This window comes from Gossypium hirsutum, chromosome D03 (genome assembly GCF_007990345.1).
Source record: "Gossypium hirsutum isolate 1008001.06 chromosome D03, Gossypium_hirsutum_v2.1, whole genome shotgun sequence".
NCBI classification, from domain to species: Eukaryota; Viridiplantae; Streptophyta; class Magnoliopsida; order Malvales; family Malvaceae; genus Gossypium; species Gossypium hirsutum.
The window spans coordinates 6,822,528-6,843,253 of NC_053439.1; the positions used below are offsets into that span (position 1 = coordinate 6,822,528).

At 31.3% G+C, this 20,726-nt stretch overlaps 3 protein-coding genes and 1 non-coding gene across 6 annotated transcripts; 2 read left to right on the plus strand and 2 right to left on the minus strand.

Annotated features, from left to right (window-relative positions):
* Window positions 1-2,994: 2,994 nt before the first annotated feature.
* LOC107950603 (UDP-glycosyltransferase 75C1) lies at window positions 2,995-4,517 on the minus strand. The gene has a single exon (XM_016885482.2). It carries the CDS (start codon window positions 4,454-4,456, stop codon window positions 3,095-3,097), a length of 1,362 nt encoding a protein of 453 aa, XP_016740971.1. The 5' UTR covers window positions 4,457-4,517; the 3' UTR covers window positions 2,995-3,094.
* A 1,005-nt stretch (window positions 4,518-5,522) lies between these two features.
* On the plus strand, window positions 5,523-9,279 carry LOC107950602 (uncharacterized). 3 transcript variants are annotated; one of them, XR_005911125.1, is made up of 3 exons: window positions 5,534-6,003; window positions 6,357-7,704; window positions 8,869-9,279. XR_005911125.1 is itself a non-coding variant. In XM_016885481.2 (2 exons), exons 1-2 carry the CDS (start codon window positions 5,695-5,697, stop codon window positions 7,488-7,490), a joined length of 1,443 nt encoding a protein of 480 aa, XP_016740970.1. In that variant the 5' UTR covers window positions 5,523-5,694; the 3' UTR covers window positions 7,491-8,209. The 3 variants fall into 3 exon arrangements, 1 of the variants encoding a protein (XP_016740970.1); XR_005911124.1 differs by lacking the exon at window positions 8,869-9,279 and adding an exon at window positions 7,795-8,209; XM_016885481.2 differs by lacking the exon at window positions 8,869-9,279 and having other exon boundaries at window positions 5,523-6,003; window positions 6,357-8,209.
* LOC121215730 (U5 spliceosomal RNA) lies at window positions 7,796-7,912 on the minus strand. Its single transcript, XR_005911706.1, has one exon. It is a non-coding gene; the product is annotated as a U5 spliceosomal RNA (small nuclear RNA).
* Window positions 9,280-13,083: 3,804 nt separating the features above from the next.
* On the plus strand, window positions 13,084-15,366 carry LOC107950601 (probable WRKY transcription factor 13). Its single transcript, NM_001327576.1, is given in 3 exon segments — window positions 13,084-13,346; window positions 13,429-13,647; window positions 15,178-15,366. Coding segments are annotated over 3 exon segments (648 nt in total). The 5' UTR covers window positions 13,084-13,089; the 3' UTR covers window positions 15,350-15,366.
* The last annotated feature ends 5,360 nt before the right edge of the window (window positions 15,367-20,726 follow it).

Below are 20,726 nucleotides of genomic sequence, written 5' to 3' on the forward strand. Positions count from 1 at the left end.
TTGAAATAAATATGCAAACGACTGAATTGGAAACTATTTAACATCAAAAGGGTTATTAAAGCAATTAAGCGCATAAATTCAGGCACTTAAACCCAATCATCGAAACGATGCCGTTTAATCATGGATCTAATTGAAATTGGAACTAAATATGAGGTAACAATTAAAAACGAATAAAAATCGAATTAAAATGAAAGCAAATGCGGAGGGGCTTGTTGCGCAATAATCCCATCAGACCCAAAACGCGCGGATCCTTCCCTCAGGAAGGGCCACTGCGCGGGTCACAGGCCTTTAAACGACGCCGTTTCAATGCACTACAAACGCCCTGTTAACCTAATCAGCAACCCCTTTTCTTTATTTTTAAAACAAAAGTTAAAAGAAGAAACCCTAGGCCCTTCTATACATGGTTGCGCCGCTCTGCTCATCGATCCTTCAAACAGATCTCTAAACCCCTGCTCAAGCTCTGACGGCGACAGAGAGAACAGGGGATTCGACGACGAGGTATTTTCTCCCCTCTTTTAATTTCTTTCTATTATTTCCCTTATAAATCACGAATCAAATAAGCGTTGAAAAGGAAAAAAGGAAAAATAAAAGAAGACCAAAAAAATGAATCACCTTTCTGTATTTCAAACTTTTTGTATTCAGCATGCGCGTAAGGAGAAATACAAAAATTCTTTCGGTTCTTATATTCTCATTTTTTCAAAGAACTCGAAAAGAAATCGAATAAAATCAAAATAAAATAAAAAATATCCAATTGGTTTGTTCTTTGCTGCCTTTGTTTGTTTGCGTGCAGGTACGTTCGTACGGGGGTTGACGTGGCGGTACGGAGGTGTGCGTGGCTAGGGAGAGCGGTGCTGGAGGTCACTGTTGCGGCGCTCGTGCCATTTCTGAAACTCTAGGGTTTCTATTTGTTTCGGTTTTGGGCTAGGTGTATTCAGGTCTGATTTTGGGCTAGTGATTTGGGTTAAAACGGGTTGGGGTTTAGTTAGTTGGGCTAGGTGGTCTAATGTGTTTTGGGTTTGGACAAATTAATCGGGCCTACTATTGTAATAAACTGGGCATTTATTTGGTTTATTTTATTTTGTTTTAATTTGGTGTTTATTTATCTATGATTTTGGGCCCGGGCTAAAATTGGGTATTACAATTATAATTTAATTTTGATCCCATAAAAGAATTTTGTTAGGTAGCTACCATACTTTCAGTTCGATTCTTCATATTGATTTGATTTTCTAATAAATGTATTTAAAGGTTAAATTATCCATCTAAACATGGGAGCCCATTCTTTATTCAAACAAAGTTGTGGACGGTATTTTTAAAACTTAATTTAAACCCATTATCTTAAAACCCAACCCATTATATCATTCCTATCATCCTAAAGCCTTCAGCCTGATGTAAAGAAGGACAAAAAGGAACCCCATATTTTCCATTTCGGTTGTCATCCCTAGTCTTTACTTTGCTCTTTTTTTTATTATTTTGTTATTTTTGGTAAAATATCATATAGACCCGTATATTAATTGTTAGATTGCATTTTTCTTTTTTCTTTTTACTTAAAAATGACAAGATAATCATTGTACATTATATCAAAGAGTAAATTAATTTCTTCTGTTAAAATTTCATTCAATTCTAGAGTTAAAAGCTGACATAGCTAATAGATTAACTAAACAATGACATGTAGCGTGCTATATGTATCTCATGACATACACGGACTATTTTTTAATAGTAAAAATAGATAGAATTTTTAACAGAATAACCAATTCACTCTTTAATCTTATGTACAAAAACCCATTTACCCATTTTTGAGTAAAGAAAGCTAAATACAACCAGACTCTTTTCTATCCTTTTATTGATAAATAAAATAAGCTAGCTAGATAATGGCTAAAAAATAAAACTATCAAATAGAATTTATAATATAAAAGTAAGAAAATACAAATAGATAAATATAAATATAACATAGAATATAGAACTATACAAATAAAATATAAAGTAAAAATAAATTCAACAACTATATGATTAGTTTTGGAATATTAAATAAAATAATAAATATTTGGATTTCAAAACCTTTTAATTATTTATTGATAAAATTATTATTAGATATAAATATGATTGTAATAACATTTAATTATTTATTAATTTTGTAAATGCTAAATAATTTATTTTTTATTATATACAAAATTTAATAAAATGTTATTAGTGGTATTTTTTTATTATAAATTATTTCTAATTTAATATGTTTAATAGTTCTTTTATATTCTATTTTTTTAATCTCATCGCTATAATATCCAATCTCATCACTATAATAATCAATTTCACCACTACTACTATTTTTAACCTCACTAAAAATAAATACACTATCAATCCAAAAGAAAGCCAATCGGACCATAAATTGTTGGTTTGTTGGTTTGAGTAGTTGTTCATACCATTATTTTGATTTTATAAGTTGGGTAAGCCGGTCCAAGCACAAATGATTGTAAATTAATATAATTCAAAGTTTGGACAAAATACTATATCTAAATTCGATACAAATTAGGCTTGCGCAAATATTCTAGTTAGAATTAGTTTTTTTTTTTTTTGAACTTGGTACAGATGATGTGATTAGATAAAAATTAATTAAAATTTAAAAATATTATATTACATTAATTTTCATCTCATAGGATTAGTATAAACAATATTATTTGGATATGTTTGAAGTAAATTGTAGATATTGTTGTTTTAAATAATCCCAACAAAGTAAAGATGGTGTTAAGACTTTAAGAAATCCAATTAGGTTTGTTTAAATATATAGCTTTTTTGCAATGATTAAAGTTTGATGTTTTTTGAAGTGGCAATGCTTTAAGAAAAGGTGAAAGATTTCAATATTAATATAAAAATTTTAATAATATACTTAAAATTAATTAAAAAACCTAAACATCAAATAATCTTCTCCTATCATTTTAAACTATATTCCAAATATAAAACAATATTACTAAATAAAAATATGTATTTAATACACCAACAAAATTTATAAAATGATATTTCATTTTTTAACAATATTAGATCATGTCTGGAAATAAATTAAAATTTTATAATTATTTATTTTATACAAAATAACTGGAATTATTTATTTATTTGTAAGCTCTTCCACGAAAGCTTTAATGTTGTTATATGAAGTCCCTCCTTCCTCCACAGCTTCTTTAGCCAAATCCTTCCATTTCTTCGCATTCTTTTTAATTTCTTCACCTCCCATCACCATTTCCAAGCATCTTTTTATCTCACCAGCTTCAACCATTCCATCTTCATTCTGTCTTAGACGTACACCTGTTTTCCATACATCTTGGACGAGCTTGGAATTGGTTCCTTGGTCTACCCATTGAGGAAATGTCACCATGGGTACCCCTGAAACCAAGCTTTCGAACGTCGAGTTCCACCCACTGTGTGTTAAAAAGCATCCGATCGATGGGTGGGAAAGAACTTGCACTTGTGAGCACCATGGCACTATCATCCCTAGCTTTTTCAGTTCATTTAACCTACTCAATGGATCCGTTTCTTGTTCATCAGTACTTTCCCTTATCACCCACAAAAATGGACGCCCAGTTTCAAGCAACCCCTTCGCGAGTAGCTCCATTTGTGGTTTAGCCAATGTGGAAAGGCTCCCAAATGCGACATAAATGACTGATGTTTCAGGCTTTGTGTTGAGCCATTCCATTTCTCTATGCTCTTTTGTGACCTTGAAAAGATCACCTCCCATGGATGTTTCAGCAAGGTTTGGCATTAATGGTCCGATTCCGACCATACTGTACCACTTGTCAGCCGCTTTTATGGCTTCAGTTTCTAATAGATCGAACGTGTTAACTAAAACTCTGGGGTTGGTCTCTTGGTCAAGAACTTCTACATGTTCTTTCATGGTTAAGAGTGGCATAGCTTGTGGATTGGACGGGATGAAAAAGGAAGGTAAATCATGGCGAGAAAGCGGTGGCAGCCCCGGCATTTGAACTGTAAACATGGGGTCATCGATGTTTTTGGTAATGATCTCATCGTATCCCTTGAAGTAATGGTGACAGATGTTCAAAAGAGAAGCTGGCTGGAACCAGAGGAGGGTGGCTGGGATGTGAAACTCACGAGCCACCGTTGCCACCCAAGGGAGAAGAGTACAGTAAACAATGGAAGTGAACCTAGTGCCTTGATCAGCAAGAAACTCTCTCAAGGATTGAGTACCGTGACGCTTTGTCTCGGAAAGGTAATGATTCGTGTCACCGGAAAGTTGAAAGGCATGGTCATAGCCGTCGGAGTAATAGGCGTAGGACAAGCCATGGACAGGTGAAGCTTTGTTGAATTGGTGAATCATGGAAGAAGCCGACATCAACGTGACGTGGACGCCATTGTTGATGAGTTTATTGGCAAATTGAAGGGAAGGGTTAATGTGGCCTTGAGAAGCGAATGTTACTAAGAGGACTTGGGGGGGTGGTTGTGGTTGGTCCGCCATTGAAGGGCAGATGATGAGTCGGTATTCTAGTTATAACTTGACAGTTAATGGGATGAGGATAATTGCAGAGGCTGATATGGGTTCTTATACACACCGAAAAAGAAGGAAGTAATAATTGGAGTTGAAAATGTGACGTTTGCGGTGACGCCCCGCTCAATTGAAAATGCTTTTTAAGTTAAAATAGTCTGTACATATATACGAAAGGTTTTGAAGGTTGGATTATGCATTTCATTCATCCCCTGGCAGTTGTGAAACGTACGAGGATACGACGATTCACAAGTTTGTAGCCAAGTTTTAGTGATAATCGCGCGTATCCTCTATTATTTCTTCATTCTTAAAATATTAACCATATAAAATTATATTAATATATATAAATAAAAAATAGAGAATTTGATTGTGCAACCAAATTTATTATTATGAACCTTACCAATGGACAAGTTATGGGATTAGAATATTTAAGAGGCTGCTATGATTTTCTTTTTATAATACACAATTGGAATTGAGAATTGACGTTTGCGATGATGCTTTCTGTAAATCCAATCTGATTCAGAATTGGTGAGATTGAATGTGTGAAAGGTCCAACCCTAAATTTTAAATCAATACCACATCACTGCTCACTTAAGTACACAACTTTCTAGTTCACTTAAATTTCCAACTTTGATGAAATTAGGACATACATACTAAATTCACAATCTAAGTATAGTGCAGGGTAAAACACTTCTCTACTCTCTTTCAATTTTGAAACTCTAAATTAGTCCCTCTTTGTTAATTGTGCATAATTTTGATACAATAATAAATTTATCCCTCAATATTTACATATATATATTTTTTAATTTGGGCTTAGTTTTAAAAAATTCAACAAATTTAATCTCAAACATTTGCATATTTGCAAAAATATTGTGAGTTAAATTTATTAAATTATGATCAAATTGATAGAATATGTAAATTATGAGAGCTAAATTTATTATTATGCTAAATTGATTAAAAATATTATCATTTTTATTAATTGTTTTTAATAACTCAGGATTAAATTGTTGTTTTAGAGGGATTAATTTGTTCGTAAGTTAACATATCCTTCAACAGAAACACGCCACGTATTGAAACGCCGGTTCTAGCAAGTTGGAAAAGGCGGGCGGGTTCTACACTCCTCTACCAACCAACCACCATTTTCAATCCTACTTAGTTTAGCGTTGCAAGTAACTCTCCCTCCCACTCTTACCTTTCAAACCCGTAAAGTCATGAGCTTGGTTCTGGAACCTCCGCCTCCACCTCTATCCAAATCCAAAACCGGTGCTCCGCTCAAACGCTGCTTCACCTCCATCCGCACCGCGTTACCTCCGCCAAACCATCGATTCAGAGCCTCTCGTTTTCCACTTCATCCGACTTCCAGCTCTAGACCAACTGTTACTGTGGTTCTAAAGACGGAGAAGGAAAAAAATGCGGTGACGGAGCAAAAAGACCCGCCGGTAAGGATTGTGGCAGTGGTCGGCCAAGGAAGCGTCAGCCCATTAAAATGCACCCCCTGGGAGGAGGTTATGATGCACACCGTAAGTGTTACTATTTTTTACTTGATATTTTCTTAAAATTCATTTTGTTTTTCGTTCTCATTTTACTTTTAGTTTAAGATTTCGAAAGATATTTGGGAAATTTTTTTTCATATAGATTTAAAATTTTGACAAAAAATTAAGAAAAAGAGAGTATATGATTTTACAATTTTACTAACATTGATATTAAATTAATTTAGTGTAGCAAAACTTGCAATTGAACCTAAAAAGCTATCAGTTTATTTTGTAGTGTTGCATTTACATTAATGGACATTTTTATTGAGCAAGTGTGGAATTTTGATGGTGCTATTTTGGGAATTATATATGGTTTCTTGATTGTTTATGCTACTGATCAGGCAAAAAGATTGAAATGGGTGGATGAAGGATATGACATGGTTGTTGTCACTGACAATTTCCATCAATCTAATTATCAAACAGCCATGGATCTGCAAAAGGAATTGGCTTGTGCAGATATTTTGCTAGTTGTAGCTGTTACTAATCAAGACTCGGTGAAATGGATTGGGACAAATAGCGGAAACATCCCTAACGTAATCTGCTTTGAATCCGACCCGGGTTTGGTTAACAAATTAGGAGGCTCTTATGTCCACAGTGAAATGAAAGGAAGTATCTTTGACAAAGTGGTGGGAATTTCTCAACTGAAGAAAACAGATGAAACAAAGGAAGTTGTGCAAACCGTATCGGAGGCATGGGACCGGTGTAATTCTGACGATATAAGGTTCTGTTTGTTGGTTATTATCAATGCTTATATTCAGCCAGTCCCGACCTTGAAGAACTTGAGATCAAAGGGCTTTTCAACCCTGAACTGTATGGTGAAGAATTGTGGACCTCAGATATTGGATTGTCTTATGGATCCGAATTGTAGGAAAGCACTTCAATGCTTGAACAAATGCAGCCCTGTAGATCAGGTGTGTAATTATCGGTGTATTGCTTCATTTGAAAGTCCGAAACTAGAAGCATTTTCTCTGTGTGTTCTTCAGAAAAACAATTGTCTTGATTTAGATGCGAAGATCCCCGAAAAGCCGTACGTGCAGCCTATGCTTAAGTTTCGAGGGAAGGACTTGTGCCATGAAACCGCCGAAGATTTATTTGTTGGTTGGATGGGGAGTTTGGATTGGAGTTGGCGAGTCGTAGCAGGGCAGAACCCAGCCTATGATCAGTTCCCATGTCAGTACCAGCTATTTTACAGGGGAAAGGCGAAGGGATCGTTTTGGTACGAGCCAGTTTTTCAGGTTAAAACTTTAGAAGGAGAATTGGTTTGGAGGCGTCGTAAATATCGAGTCAAGAGAGCAAACGTTCCAGGGACATTTTACTTCAGTGTCTTGGATAACGGGGTTGTTTCGAAGGAGTATTGGACAATCGTAGATGTATCAGAAGATTTTAGTTGGGGTCTGTTCCATTACCATGGGGCAGCACGAGTGGCCGGACAATCGTACACTGGAGCGGTGCTGGTTAGTCCGGATGGGCCATAACCTAAACAGACACAGAGCAACAGATTATCTTCAGCTTTGGAGAAATGTGGAATTAAGGAATGGGAATTATATACGGTTGATAACTGTGCATGCCAAGATCCTCCATTAGGAATTCCAGAAGGTTCAAGTTTACATTCAATGCTTGATGCAAAAGACCAGAGCTGGAGCTCAGTTTAAGGATGGCCTAATGTTCATAAATTCCTACAGGGAATAGGTCAGTACCGAAGTTAAAATGTGATATTTTGATTTTTTTCTTCTTGATACCTAAAACTAGCTTTTAAAGTCTTTCACTAATAATTGATAGGGCCGTTCCACATAGAACCACCCTCCAAAAATAGGCGTATGCCGCCAAGAGCGGCGAGCACACGGTATTCTTTAGTAAAAGGCGAAAGAATAGTTCGCTTTGTGCTCACCGCACGGCTCCGTGACTTTCATACCTCCATTAGCTCTTTAATTTATGGAAGTGGGTTGGGATGCTATTTTATGTATTGTGGCGATGTGGGATCCTTTTCCTCCAATTTCGACTGTTTTTAGGGTTTAGGGGCCTGCAATTCTCCACTCCTCTGCTAAATTACACACTTTTCTATCACGTTTTCCTCTCATTTTTTAATCCTTTAATTTTATAAGCTAATATGGTACAATAAATTCCTAATCCTATGTTTGTTTTTTATTGGATTTTTGTCTTGTTTGAATAAATATATCTCCTACTTTTCTTGAAATATTTAGATTTTGTAATGAATGTAATCTTTTACTTTAATTATTTTGTTTATTTAATAAAATGTTTCTGAGAAAAAAAAAACAAAGAATTAAACCTATAGATTTCAGCAAAGTATGCTTGTATGGCGTTCCCTCTGGGATAATATAATCTTTTGCACTTGACAATTAAATTTCTTGGTGTGTTTCTTTTATCTATTTTGATACTTAAACTTGAGTCAGATTCATTTTGGTTCCTAAACATCATTTGAAAATTAAAAAAATATAAAAATTTGACGTGGTATAATTGCTAGATAAATAATAATCAATTAATTAATTAATTAAAAATTTATAAACAATTTATTAAATTGGTTCAACTACTTTGCTCGAACTAATATATCAGTCGGTTTTTAGTTCAATTGGCCCAACTAATCAATCCAGCCTTGAATTTAATTGATAAGTTCAAGTATAAAAATGAATAAAAAATATATATAAATACTAAAATAGACTTAATTATTAAGTTAAATGGCTAAAAATTATATTATCCCTAAGAATTAACATCTTCAGTGCCAAAGAAGCAAATGTGAGTGTTAACTATTAAGTGATAAATGATTTTTATTGGTATTAACTATCCATTGATATAAGAAGGATAGTGTATGTAATTTGTAAAGATATGGTTCTGTAGGCAGCCTATTTCGTGTTTGGGATGGGTGTATGGAGGCCAACATATCCATGGCATTAGCAGTTCGTGAAGCTCTTTCATGGCTAAAGGAGAGGAGGGTCGCTGCTGTCATCGTAGAATCTGATTTGGGTCTAGTGGCTAATGATTGTTTTCTGATTTTAGCAAATGGAAATGGAACGGCTCATAACTTTGCTCAGCTAAGTGTTTTGAACACTCTTATTTCGAATACTCTCCTGGTGAATTTTAAGGAAGCTAATAGATATAAAAAGAGGTGTATAGAATGAGATTGTTGGCTTGTGTTAATCATCATAACCTTTGATATTTGTTACATTTTATCACTCTCTAAATCTTTCATATGTAAGCTAAATCTCACATGAAAAATATTAAAAAAGTTGCAGCAGAAATTGTTTACTATTTTTAAAGCCTGATGCTTAAACCCGGGTCACGTGAAATTCAGGAAGTTGACAGTATGCTACATGTTCAATGCTCATCATTATGGTTACTGTGTAGTAATGTTCAATTTCCACTACTCCCACTTACCCAACATTTTTTTCTCTTTTCTTTTCTTAAATTTAAACTTTTTAATAATTAAAAAGAAAAACACCCACTCCCCAGACCCGCAGAAAGAGAGAGGTCATGTCGATGGCACCTTAGTCATGGGTATATGGCAAAGGCATGAAATGTTTAATTAAATTCTATTATTAGTTTATGTAGTATGCAATAGAAGTGTTCATGGCCCGGATGGTCTGGGCATGGCAAATGGGTTTAAAAATTTAGTTGGGTTTAACCTGGCTTATGGGCACATTTTATGTAATACCATGTTAGCTTTATACTTTTACATCTTACTTACAAAAAAGCTAGTTAGTAGATTTAACTATTGTTACTTGTGTCAATATTAAAATTTCAAAATTTGAAATGTACAATGACTCATAATGATTCGCTACGAGAGCATGGACTAAATCTACGACTTTACACATTATTCAAGATTAATAGAATTTAATCAAATGAGTTTAACAATTACCATTTTGAATCAAACCTAAAATCTTAATTTTCAAAAAGTTTGAAGACTAAAATTAACTAATTAAAAAAATACAATAATTAAAATTAACCAAAATAAAATATATGAATTAAATCCTCAAACTAAAAAAAAACTAATAACACAAATTGAAGTAATGTTTTGTGAGCAAAATTTATGCATGTTGGATAGGTAAGTGATAAAAAATCTTAAATTGTTTGGCCATTTTTTATGCAATATTTGTTAGTGTAAGTTATTATCTTGCTTAATTCCTTTTAAGTTTGTCGTTTAGTAGCTCCTTTTTCTTTTTATTTACTTGCGATGGAAATTAAATTATCAATGCAATGTTTGATGTAAAAAATAATTTATTCGATATATCACTTAAATATTGAATTAATTGTAGTATTATATTCAAATTCAATCTTTTTATTAGAAAAATACTTTTTTTTATATTAGGATTATATTTAAAATAAATTATGTTGTATTTAGTTGATTGAATCTTAATTCATTTGACGTCATTATTATTATAATAAAAATATAGAAGGCAAATTAATTTGAATGCATTTAAACACATTTTATTTTCGATTTAAGGGTTTGGGAAGTTATGATTGGAAGTAAAGCTTATATTTATATAAGAAATATGAAGTAATGTAGGTTTATATAGTGTTTAAATTAAAATGGGTGCTGTTTGTATGATTTGAAAGTTAGCTGAGGGAGAAGAGTAAATGTTAGAGAGCGTGGTGTAATCATTCCATGGAATTTTAGTGTTAGAGATGATGAATCATAACCCGGAATCCCGCCCATCCTATCCATATCTTCAACCTTGAATTCTCTTTCTATTTTAATATCTCAACCAATTTTTAATTTTAATAATATATATATATTCGATGCATAACTTTAAATCCAAACAAAAGATAAAATTGGGATAAGTAGGAGCTCTTGTTATTAACTGAATCGAATTAGTATTAACTAGATTAACCAAACTTTTTAAATCCTTAACCGTTAACTGAACTCAATTTTTTTTCAAAACAAATTAATCAAACCGAACTATTTCGGTTAACTAAATTAACTAAAATTTTTATATATTTTTTTGTTAAAACAAAAAAATAAATGGGTAATGTTCATTTAACCGAATTAACCAAATTAAAATTAACCGAATTGGTAATAAATAATACTGGTTTTTTGAAAGTTTGGTTAATTACCCAATTTTGAATCAAATTAACCGATAATCGAACTTTTAAAAAACTATTAACCGACCTCCGACTGAATTAGATCGGTGAATCGATAGATTAACCAAATTAGTTCGGTTCGGTCGGTTAATTCAATTTTAATCGAAATTTGAACCCTAATGAAAATAATAAGGAAATAAAAGAATGATGAGGTATAAGTTATAAAGATAGAGAAAATGAAAAGAAGTTTGGGAATTGAGATTGCCAAGTCCCTATCTCCCCCAAATTAGGGCCCATTTCATAAACTTTATTTTAGGGGGGTTATAATTTCATAAACTAACTAAACAACACTAATATCTAAACATTAGGTTTAAAATTTCTCTTTTGAAAAGGAACCCAAAAAGGGTCATTGCAAAGTGCAAATTATGCTTCATAATTATTCCCTTAAAACGTACCGTTTTGACATCATGACTACGTTTGTTCCACGCCAGCTTCAACTGCAAATTATATAAAATAAAATAAAAACAATTTATCCAATATTTTTATTTATCAAAATTTTGCAGTAAGTTGCGATCCATAATTATATCTTCATTTTAAAAGAAATCATATTTGAATTTCTTCAAATTTGCATAAAAAAAAATGAAACATCATATATCTAATTATTGCTGTCTTTTGATTCATGATATAATTTTTTTAGGATAAGTTGCATGATACAATTATATACATATCATTATAAGCTCCTTTTGCTCATGTATAATTTTAATTTCAATTAATAAAAAAAAACAACCTTATAATCCTATAACATGTTTAATGATTTTTAACCATCATTTTATCACAAATATAATTACCATCAAAAGTACCAAATTAACATAATTGATGAATAATAGAATTGTATACAATAATCAAAATGATGAGAGCAGTGGGTGTATATATGGTCCACAAGGAATATTTTTAAAAACTATAGCAATGGGAAATTAAAAATTAATTATTTAGCAAAAGAAGTGTAATTATTATGTTGAATATTGAAGAGATGATGATAACAATATAATGGAGGTGGGCTTGGAATTTGAGAAATGGTGGGGTTGGTTTTGGAGGAGAAGTATATACAAAAAGTGAAAATAGCAAAAGGTGACAACCTTTTCTATTTGGGGGGGGGGGGCAAAAGTCAAATAGGCCCTATTTCATGATATCTTCACCTCTGATTCGCAGACGATTCATCATCATTGCCACCCTCTTGTCATTTTTTTCATCTTTGCTAAAAGGAATTAGACAATTATACAAATGAATATATAATTTCATTTTTTTCACTTATTACTGGTTTTTTTAGCAATGAATTTTACTCTCTCTTTTTTTAAATAAAGTTTTTGTGTCTGTTTAAAAAAAACTGGAGGGAAGGTGTAGCAAAGTTTGATGAAAATGGAGTGCATGGATATTCCATGCAATTACAGCAAGGGGAAGCAGCTAAGAATGAAGCAATATTTGTCATGTATTGTTGACATTCTTAAAACAGGAAGAATCCACTAACAAAATGAGACATGTAAATGTAATTGCATGAGGTCAAAGAGTAACATGTCTTGCACTAAACCCTCTAAACAGACGGTTTGCCCTAAACTCTCATAATTTACCTTTAGTGACACCTAAGAAAAAATTAAAATATTTTTATATTTACAAAAGAATAAATGCTATTATAATTATGTTTTTATTTTAATCATAAGATTTGAACCTTAAACATAAACTTTATTTAATTTTAATATAAATCTTTTACAAATATAGCTCTTTTTTTCTTTTAATAAGAAACTAAAAGGATAAAAAAGAAGAAAAACGTGCTTGGGTCACATTAAAGCATTTCATAATAATTATAAAACTTAGTATATATAATTTTTATTGTCTATCAATCCTAGAAGTTTCAAGTTTGAGAGAGACCCTTCCTTGAGTTGTTAAAATCTAAGACTATTTCTACTTGTAGTCTATCTTCCAAAATTCCCCATACTTCTGTAAAGGAAACCAAAAACCTAACTTAATTCCTTTCTCATCAAGAATATGTCACAGCAAGCCATGCTAAACCAGGAGTTGTTTGAGGAAAAAGAGATGTCTCAAATGGGTTTCTTTACTTTCCCTCAAACCCTCACTTCATATCCTCCTCCATTTGGTTGCCTCAAAGCTTTCAATATTGCACCTCCTCCTGCTAATCTAACTGAAACCCTCTTCTCTCATCCAAAGCATAGAGAAGAAGACTCAGCTTCTGATTTTGCAGGACCCCAACTCCTTTCCTTGCACAGTTCCACTCCAAACCTATGGTGAATATATTACCCTCTTAAATCATTGTGTAATCATGTAAATAATATACTCCTTATTTATTGTTTTCTGAAATGGTTTTAGGGCATGGGGAGAGGTAAACGAGTGTCTGGGAACCAAGAAAAGTAGTGGAGATGATCATCTAGGAGTTTCAGCAATGAAAATGAAGAGGATAAAAGGAAGAAGAAAGGTAAGGGAACCTAGGTTTTGCTTCAAGACCATGAGTGATGTGGATGTGCTGGATGATGGTTACAAATGGAGAAAGTACGGCCAGAAAGTGGTAAAAAACACCCAGCATCCCAGGTATATTCATATTCATTACATTTCACACTCAACAAAGATATCTCCCTTTTTTTTTTTTTTTACTTTTTTACATTTAAATTTCATCAAGGTTTTTGGCTATGGCCTTAGTAGTACCCCATATACACATGCTATGTTTCCTCTTTTTTATTTTATTTCCCTCTGTCATGTAATTATGCATTTGGACTGCTAGGGCTTTACAGTACACTCCTGTTGCTGCATGAGATGTGAAATTGATGAGTGGGGGGAAGGGGATTTTAATCATGAAAATTACAATACCGAAATTCTTATAGAACCCTAAAAGAAGTCATTATTATCTTCGAAAAGATACAAAATCACAATAAAAAAGGGGGAAATTATAAAACAATTTGTAAATTTATAATGCATATCACAAAAAAGGGAAGCTATAGCCTAGAATAATATCTTCACTACATAACAAAATTGGCAATACCATTACCATAATGAAATTATATACAACAATTCTAGTTGATTAAATAGAGAGGTTCTCTTTTCCATGCCATAACAATAAGCTAAAGTGCCTAGGTAACTGGTATGCATGTATATATGTATTTTAAGGTAAACAATGTAGGAGTTTAGTATGAACTGTAAGCGTTTCACTTTTTGATTTGTCACTAGGTAAGAAAAGAGAACCACCTAGCTAGACACTTTGCTTACAAAGTAGAAACTCTAAGGGCAATGATTTTAGCTCTGAATAACAAAAGAGTACTACATGATTATGCACCTATATATAAATATGTACACTTTTAGGGTTTTGAGTATCATTTGATTTTCTAAATTTCTGGGGTTGAAGAGACCACACCATAAGAGACAAAAAAAAAAACCATGAGACATGAGGGAGAGGAAACAATGACCTCTAAATTTGCTACCAATTAGCATATGTAGGCTACATTAGCATATTTCTTTTTGGTTTTGGAAAAGAGTAAACCATATAATCAAGGATTGCTAGGGAATACTAGTATAACTAAAATATAAATTACATTTTTTTAAATAAAGGATAAGGGTAGGGTTTTTTTTAGGAATGGAATCAAAGATTGGTGTTAAATATAAAGTTGGAAAATAATGACAAGGGGGTTTATTTTTTAAAAACAAAATTTGAGTATTTATTTGATAATTACTTTACTTTGTAGAATAACCAAAGTCATTTAATTTCTAAACAAAATAATGAGTATGGTGGAAGTAGGGCCCTAAATCCTGACTTATGTGAAAGGGGAACGCCCTACTCATAATAAACTTAAGGACTTATCATAGCTTGATTAACTTCATTCATATCCACCTTCATGCAACCTTTCACATGCTCACTAGAAATCCCTTTCTTTTTCACTGTTAAATTCATTATTTCACATTCAAGCCCTCCTATTCTTACCCAATTTGCTGCATGCGTTTCACTATTATTTTCACTATGCACATTCTCATCATACCCATAAACAACATTATTTGCAATCTCATCATACCCATAAACAACATTATTTGCAATCACATGTAAAAAAAAAAATTGAATGGAATCGTGTGCAGGAGCTACTATCGGTGTACGCAAGATAATTGCCGGGTAAAGAAACGAGTGGAGCGACTAGCGGAGGATCCGAGAATGGTGATTACCACCTACGAAGGGCGGCACGCTCATTCTCCGGCGCAGGATTCCGAGGACTCTCACCACCCTCACTCTCACCTTAACAATTTCTTCTAGCACCCCCATCTAAACCAATTACATTTCATATATATTTTGTATACATTATCTTTATATTTGTTTTTAAACTTTTTTTTAATGAGATAGAATAATTTTTGTTTATGATAGTATACAGATATTAATGCAATGATCTTATCAATGAAGTAATTATTGTTGAATAAAATTGAATATGTACATTCTCTCGACCTCTTTGTTATGTTATGTTTTGTTTAATTAAATTTGGTTGAAAAATCATTAAATCATATATTAACATATAATTTGTAATGGACTTAATTTCACCCATCACAATCCTAAATAAATAAATATAGAATGTTTTATGAATTGATCCAACATCAATTTCATTATATTAAAAGTAAGTCTCTACCTAGTTGTAGGAAAAGCTAGCATTGGACCTACCTTGAGCCAACCAAAGTGGGCACAAAATTAAAAGAGAAAATTGACAGTAAGCCACCTTGTTATTTCATCCAACTTCATCAATCAATCAATCAATCCAGTGATTGAAAATTTGGGCTTTAAGAGCCCACTAAGAAACTTGCTCTGTAATGAATACTTTTTTGCCACATGAATATGATGATAAGTATATCATCCTCAAAAACAATGATGCAATCATAAATCTGAAGTACAAATATTCCTTTGCTATTTCCATGTATCTTTTAGTGATAATTATGGGAAGAACGATATAACATTATTATCTACTTTTCTATTTGTTTGTTTGCAATTTTTGTCTACTGTTGAAAAGATGAGTATAGTTCATTGGATCAGTTGCAAGGTTGAATTTACCAATTATTTCCAAATGATTCTAAAACTGGAATAGGGTTTTCTTAGATAAACAATAAACCATATAAATAACTATGGCGAGGATGAAAATTTTGCAATCTAAATTATTCAATTACGATATTAAAAAAAATTATAAATCTTAACTAATCAATTAATAAAATTGTCATCATCTCTTGTATCTACAACACTAACCTATCCCCTACATGTTTTACTGAAATTAAAAAAAATTAGGACAAGTTATAAATATCATAAAAATTGTAAAAAATATTATAAAATATACAGAAATATAGAAAATTTTATAATATAAAGTCGTAAGAAAATTATAAAAAAAATTGTAAAGAAATATAAATTTCATACAAAAATATAAAAATTATAAAATGCTTCTTTTGGTACGATAATTTTTAACCACATGTCACGTTGTGTTGCGACAAAAAAATGGGGGTTGTTAACTTTAACGCTCATTGATTTTTATAATATTTACCATTTTAATATTTTTTTACTATTTTTATAATTTTTTTATTTTCTAATAATTTTTATAATTTTTATAACTTTTTTGCCACATGTCATGCCGTGATTGTGACACGGGTGGCTTTAACTGAAAAAATTAGGGAAAATTAAAGTTAACGGTTAAAGTGTCTTTTTGATATATTTTGACAGTACAAATTACCAAATTGAGTGAGAAAAAAAGTAGAGGTTTAATTGTTTTTTTTAAGTTCTTTGATTCATTTTGAAAGTTCAAATATTCAATTGAGAAAAAAAAATAAAGGTTTAAATATATTTTTTTTAAATTTGAGAGTTTTTTAGACCCTTAAACCAATTTTTTTTTTCAAATTCAAATTTAAAATATATAAATATTTTAAATAAAAAAATAAAGCTTTTGGGTTGACTCGATCTTTGGACCCACGTTTAGAATAAAAATTTTCAATTAACACTCGCTATTATATTTGTTTTAGGTACTTTTACTTTATCTATAATTACTCCTAATATAAAATAAGAAAAATATTTTTTAAGTTGTTAGGCAAAGATTAGGTTGATGAGAAGTATATACAGAGAATAGTAAAATAAATGAAATATTATAAAATTTAAAACACGTAATAAATTTATAATTCTACTTGTAGAGTTAAAAAAAAGCATACTATTAATATATCAAATACTTATCCTATAAAAAAATATTTCAACTTTTTTTAGAAATTGCATAAGAATATTTTTAAAGTGTGTTTGGATGAAATTTTTTCAAAATTTTTGATATTTTAAAATTCTAATATTTTAGAATTCATAAATTCAAAATGCTAGGATAAATAATTGATTTAGAAAAAGATTAAGTTAAAGGAATTTTATAAATTAAAAAAAAATAATTATAAAAGTAATTATATTAAAAATAAATAATATAAAAATATTCAATATATTATAATTAAATAAATAATTTATAAATAATTTTAATAAAATAAAATTTCAAATAAAATATATTATAATTAAATAAAAATAAATTTTGTAGTTTAAATTTTTATCTTATAGTGGAGCCATTTGTATCAAATGAAATAAAATTAGGAGGAATTTTGAAAAAAAAAACATCTATTTAGGTGGGACCTGAGAAAGGAATTTAAGCTATTAAAATTTCCTCTTGAAATTATCCAAAATTTTTGAAATTCTCTAATATATTTACCTAAAAAATTCATTTTTAAAATTTTGAAAACCTTGATACAAATGAAATCTCTCCTGCAAATTCCTCAACCAAACACATTCTTAAGGAAACCAAAAGTTTGTCTATAATCTATGTAAATGAATTGGCTAGAATACCATTTATTTAATAGAAGTTGTGATAATTAAATATTTAAAAATAATTTTAATTTAATTTACAATTATTAATTTAAAAATTTAAAGGTAAAAAATTTTAAAATTGTTATAAAATAAAGAAAGATGGTGAGAATAAAGAACAAAGAAAATATGAAAGCAATATTAGAGAATGTACTTTATTAATCAAAAGGATTATTACAATGCTTCACCAGAGTCTCTATTTATAGGCATAAGAAGTATAAAAGAAGTAGCGATCTAATTCTAATAACTATTAGAATTTAAAGTACATCAAAACTTTATCTTGATCATGATGGACATTGTAACAGCCCGTTTTCAGTGAAATCGAAACAATGGTTTTGGGACCACAAATCCGATTCCGTAAGAAAAATTATTTTAAAATTATTTTATGGTCTACCGTATGATAGGAATATCGTATAAAAATTTCGTTAAGAAAATTTTACCAATTACATGTTTAATTGATAAAAGGACCAAATTGCATGAAATGCAAAAGTTGAGTTCTAGTAGCTATAAGTATCAAATAACTATGGAATTCAAAATTTGAGATCCTTATATGGCAAATAAACCATTAAGAAGAGTTAGTAGATAAGTATTGTAACATGCCTAATTTGCCCGGCCCGTTAGTAAAATAAAACCAATATAAAAGTAAAAAATGTCCAAAAGTCCAATTACAAAAACAAGCCCAGATTCCACTACCCTAAATACAAATCAGCTAAACCTAACCCAGTTACAACCCATTGACCTAAACCTAAACTGGATTAGGCCCAACACCAGAAAACCCTAGCAGCTTGCAGCAGTTGCCGCGTCGCAATCGAGTACGAGCCCCCCTCTCGTGCGTGAGCCCGAGCCTCCGTACGAGCGCGCTCCTCCCATTCGCGCCTGCCTCTCTACGCATAGCCCTCGTACGACTGTACCTGCGCAGCAATGCAACAAACGCACACAAGCAGACAGGCAAAAACAAACAAACAGAAAATGACAGCAAAGAAAAAAGAAAGAAAAGATATTGGTTGTATTTTGGATTGATTTTGTTTCTGCTATAAAGCCATTTTTCCAGATTTTGTAAAGGGGACGATCATCTTTACACAACATCAATACAAAAAATACAAAAAACAAGAGATATTCAAAAAGAAAAGAAAAACAGAGTTTCGTAAGGTGATTCTTTGAGTTTTTTTACTTTTCTTTGTTCTTTTTTACTCAGTACATATACACATAAAATAAAAGAGAAAGGGAAGGGGAATCTCACCTTGGCGCGCCATTGAGCCATCCTCTACTCCGTCTGAATCAGAATGGGAGAGAGGAGAGATCTGGCTTTCAAGGCGGCAGAGAGGAAAGAGGCTTACTTGCGTATCAGAACCTTCAAGTCGTCGAGTCCTAGGTCGCGTCACAGTGGCTGAAGATCGAAAGGGGCGGAGGTTAATTGCGGCGCGTTTCTGATTGAAAGGGGGCTAAGGTTTTAGTTTGTTTCTGTTTTTTAGGTTTAGTTTATTTATTTATTTTTAGTTCTGAAACACCAAACGACGTCGTTTAGGAATCAGTAACCCGCGTGGCGACCTGATTTGGGGAAGGATTCGCACGTTTCAGTCGTTTGGGGTATTTTGGTGTACGATCCATCACCTTTTAAGAAGTTTCAATTTGACCCTCTTGGTTGTTTTATTTCTCTTTTAAATTTAATCGCGAGTTTGCTTTTTGAATCAATTTAGTCCCTGCTAAAGCGCAGTGTTTTGAGGGGTGGCATTTTTCCTTATTTGGTCCCTCATATAATTCATGCTTTAGATTTTGCACCTTTCAGTCTGTTTTATTTTTGTTATTTATTTGTTTATTCTTTTCTTTGAATTAGGTTTTGATTTAATCCTTATCTATTTGATGTATATATCTATAAATATATTACTTTAGTATTCATTATTCTCTTTCATATATTAATTTTACATCTAACATTATTTTATGCTTAAACTAAATATTTTTTTAAATTCATCATCGACATTATTTTAAATTATAATATATTATTATTTAAAATTTACCCTTTATATTATTTAAATTTGTCATGATTTTGTTATTAAAACTTATTATGGATTATTATTTTGAAGTGGTCGTGCATATTTATTTTTTAATCTATCATGAATATTTTAAATGTATCATATATTATTATTTCAAATATGTTATTGTATGTTTTTTAATTCTATTTTGAATTTATCTGAAACTCATGTATTGTTTATTTAGAATTCTTGTATGTAAGATTTACTGATTTTGTTTTTTTTTCTTTTCTTTTTTCTCTCCTTGTTGCTTTTATATATTTGGTGTATGTTTTTGAAATAAAGGGACAATTCATCCAATTATTTTGAATGTTGATGTTGTCAGCATTTACATAATATTTGATTGAGATTATTGTTGTTATGGGTATTACTTGTTTGTATTCATCTATTGTTTATATGATTAATGTACGATTTATTTACAAATTATCCTTTGCATCGTATGTCGTTATTCAATCACATTACATTTTCATTTCAAAGTTTATGAAACAAAACTCGATATCCGAGATTTTCGAGAGAATCGTGCCCTAACTTACTGGGGCTTCAATTCTTTTCGATGAATCTAGATAATCAAAAGTTCATTTTATTGAAACCTTACAATTGTTAAAAAAAGCTCTTAAGATTACGAAATGTTGGATCCTAACTTACTGGATGTGGCGTTTTGTCGTCTCGATTTTAAAGTAAAGGCAATACCCGATATTTGGAATCCTCGAGAGAATTGAGCCCTAACGTATTGGGTTTTAATTTTTCTCGTTGAATCT

Excerpts from the sequence above, each read along its gene's own strand:
- LOC107950602 (XM_016885481.2), top strand. The coding sequence starts at position 5,695 with ATGAGCTTGGTTCTGGAACCTCCGCCTCCACCTCTATCCAAATCCAAA. Across the intron at positions 6,004-6,356 it reads AGGAGGTTATGATGCACACC|GCAAAAAGATTGAAATGGGT; the intron begins GTAAGTGTTACT and ends GCTACTGATCAG.
- LOC107950603 (XM_016885482.2), bottom strand. The coding sequence starts at position 4,456 with ATGGCGGACCAACCACAACCACCCCCCCAAGTCCTCTTAGTAACATTC.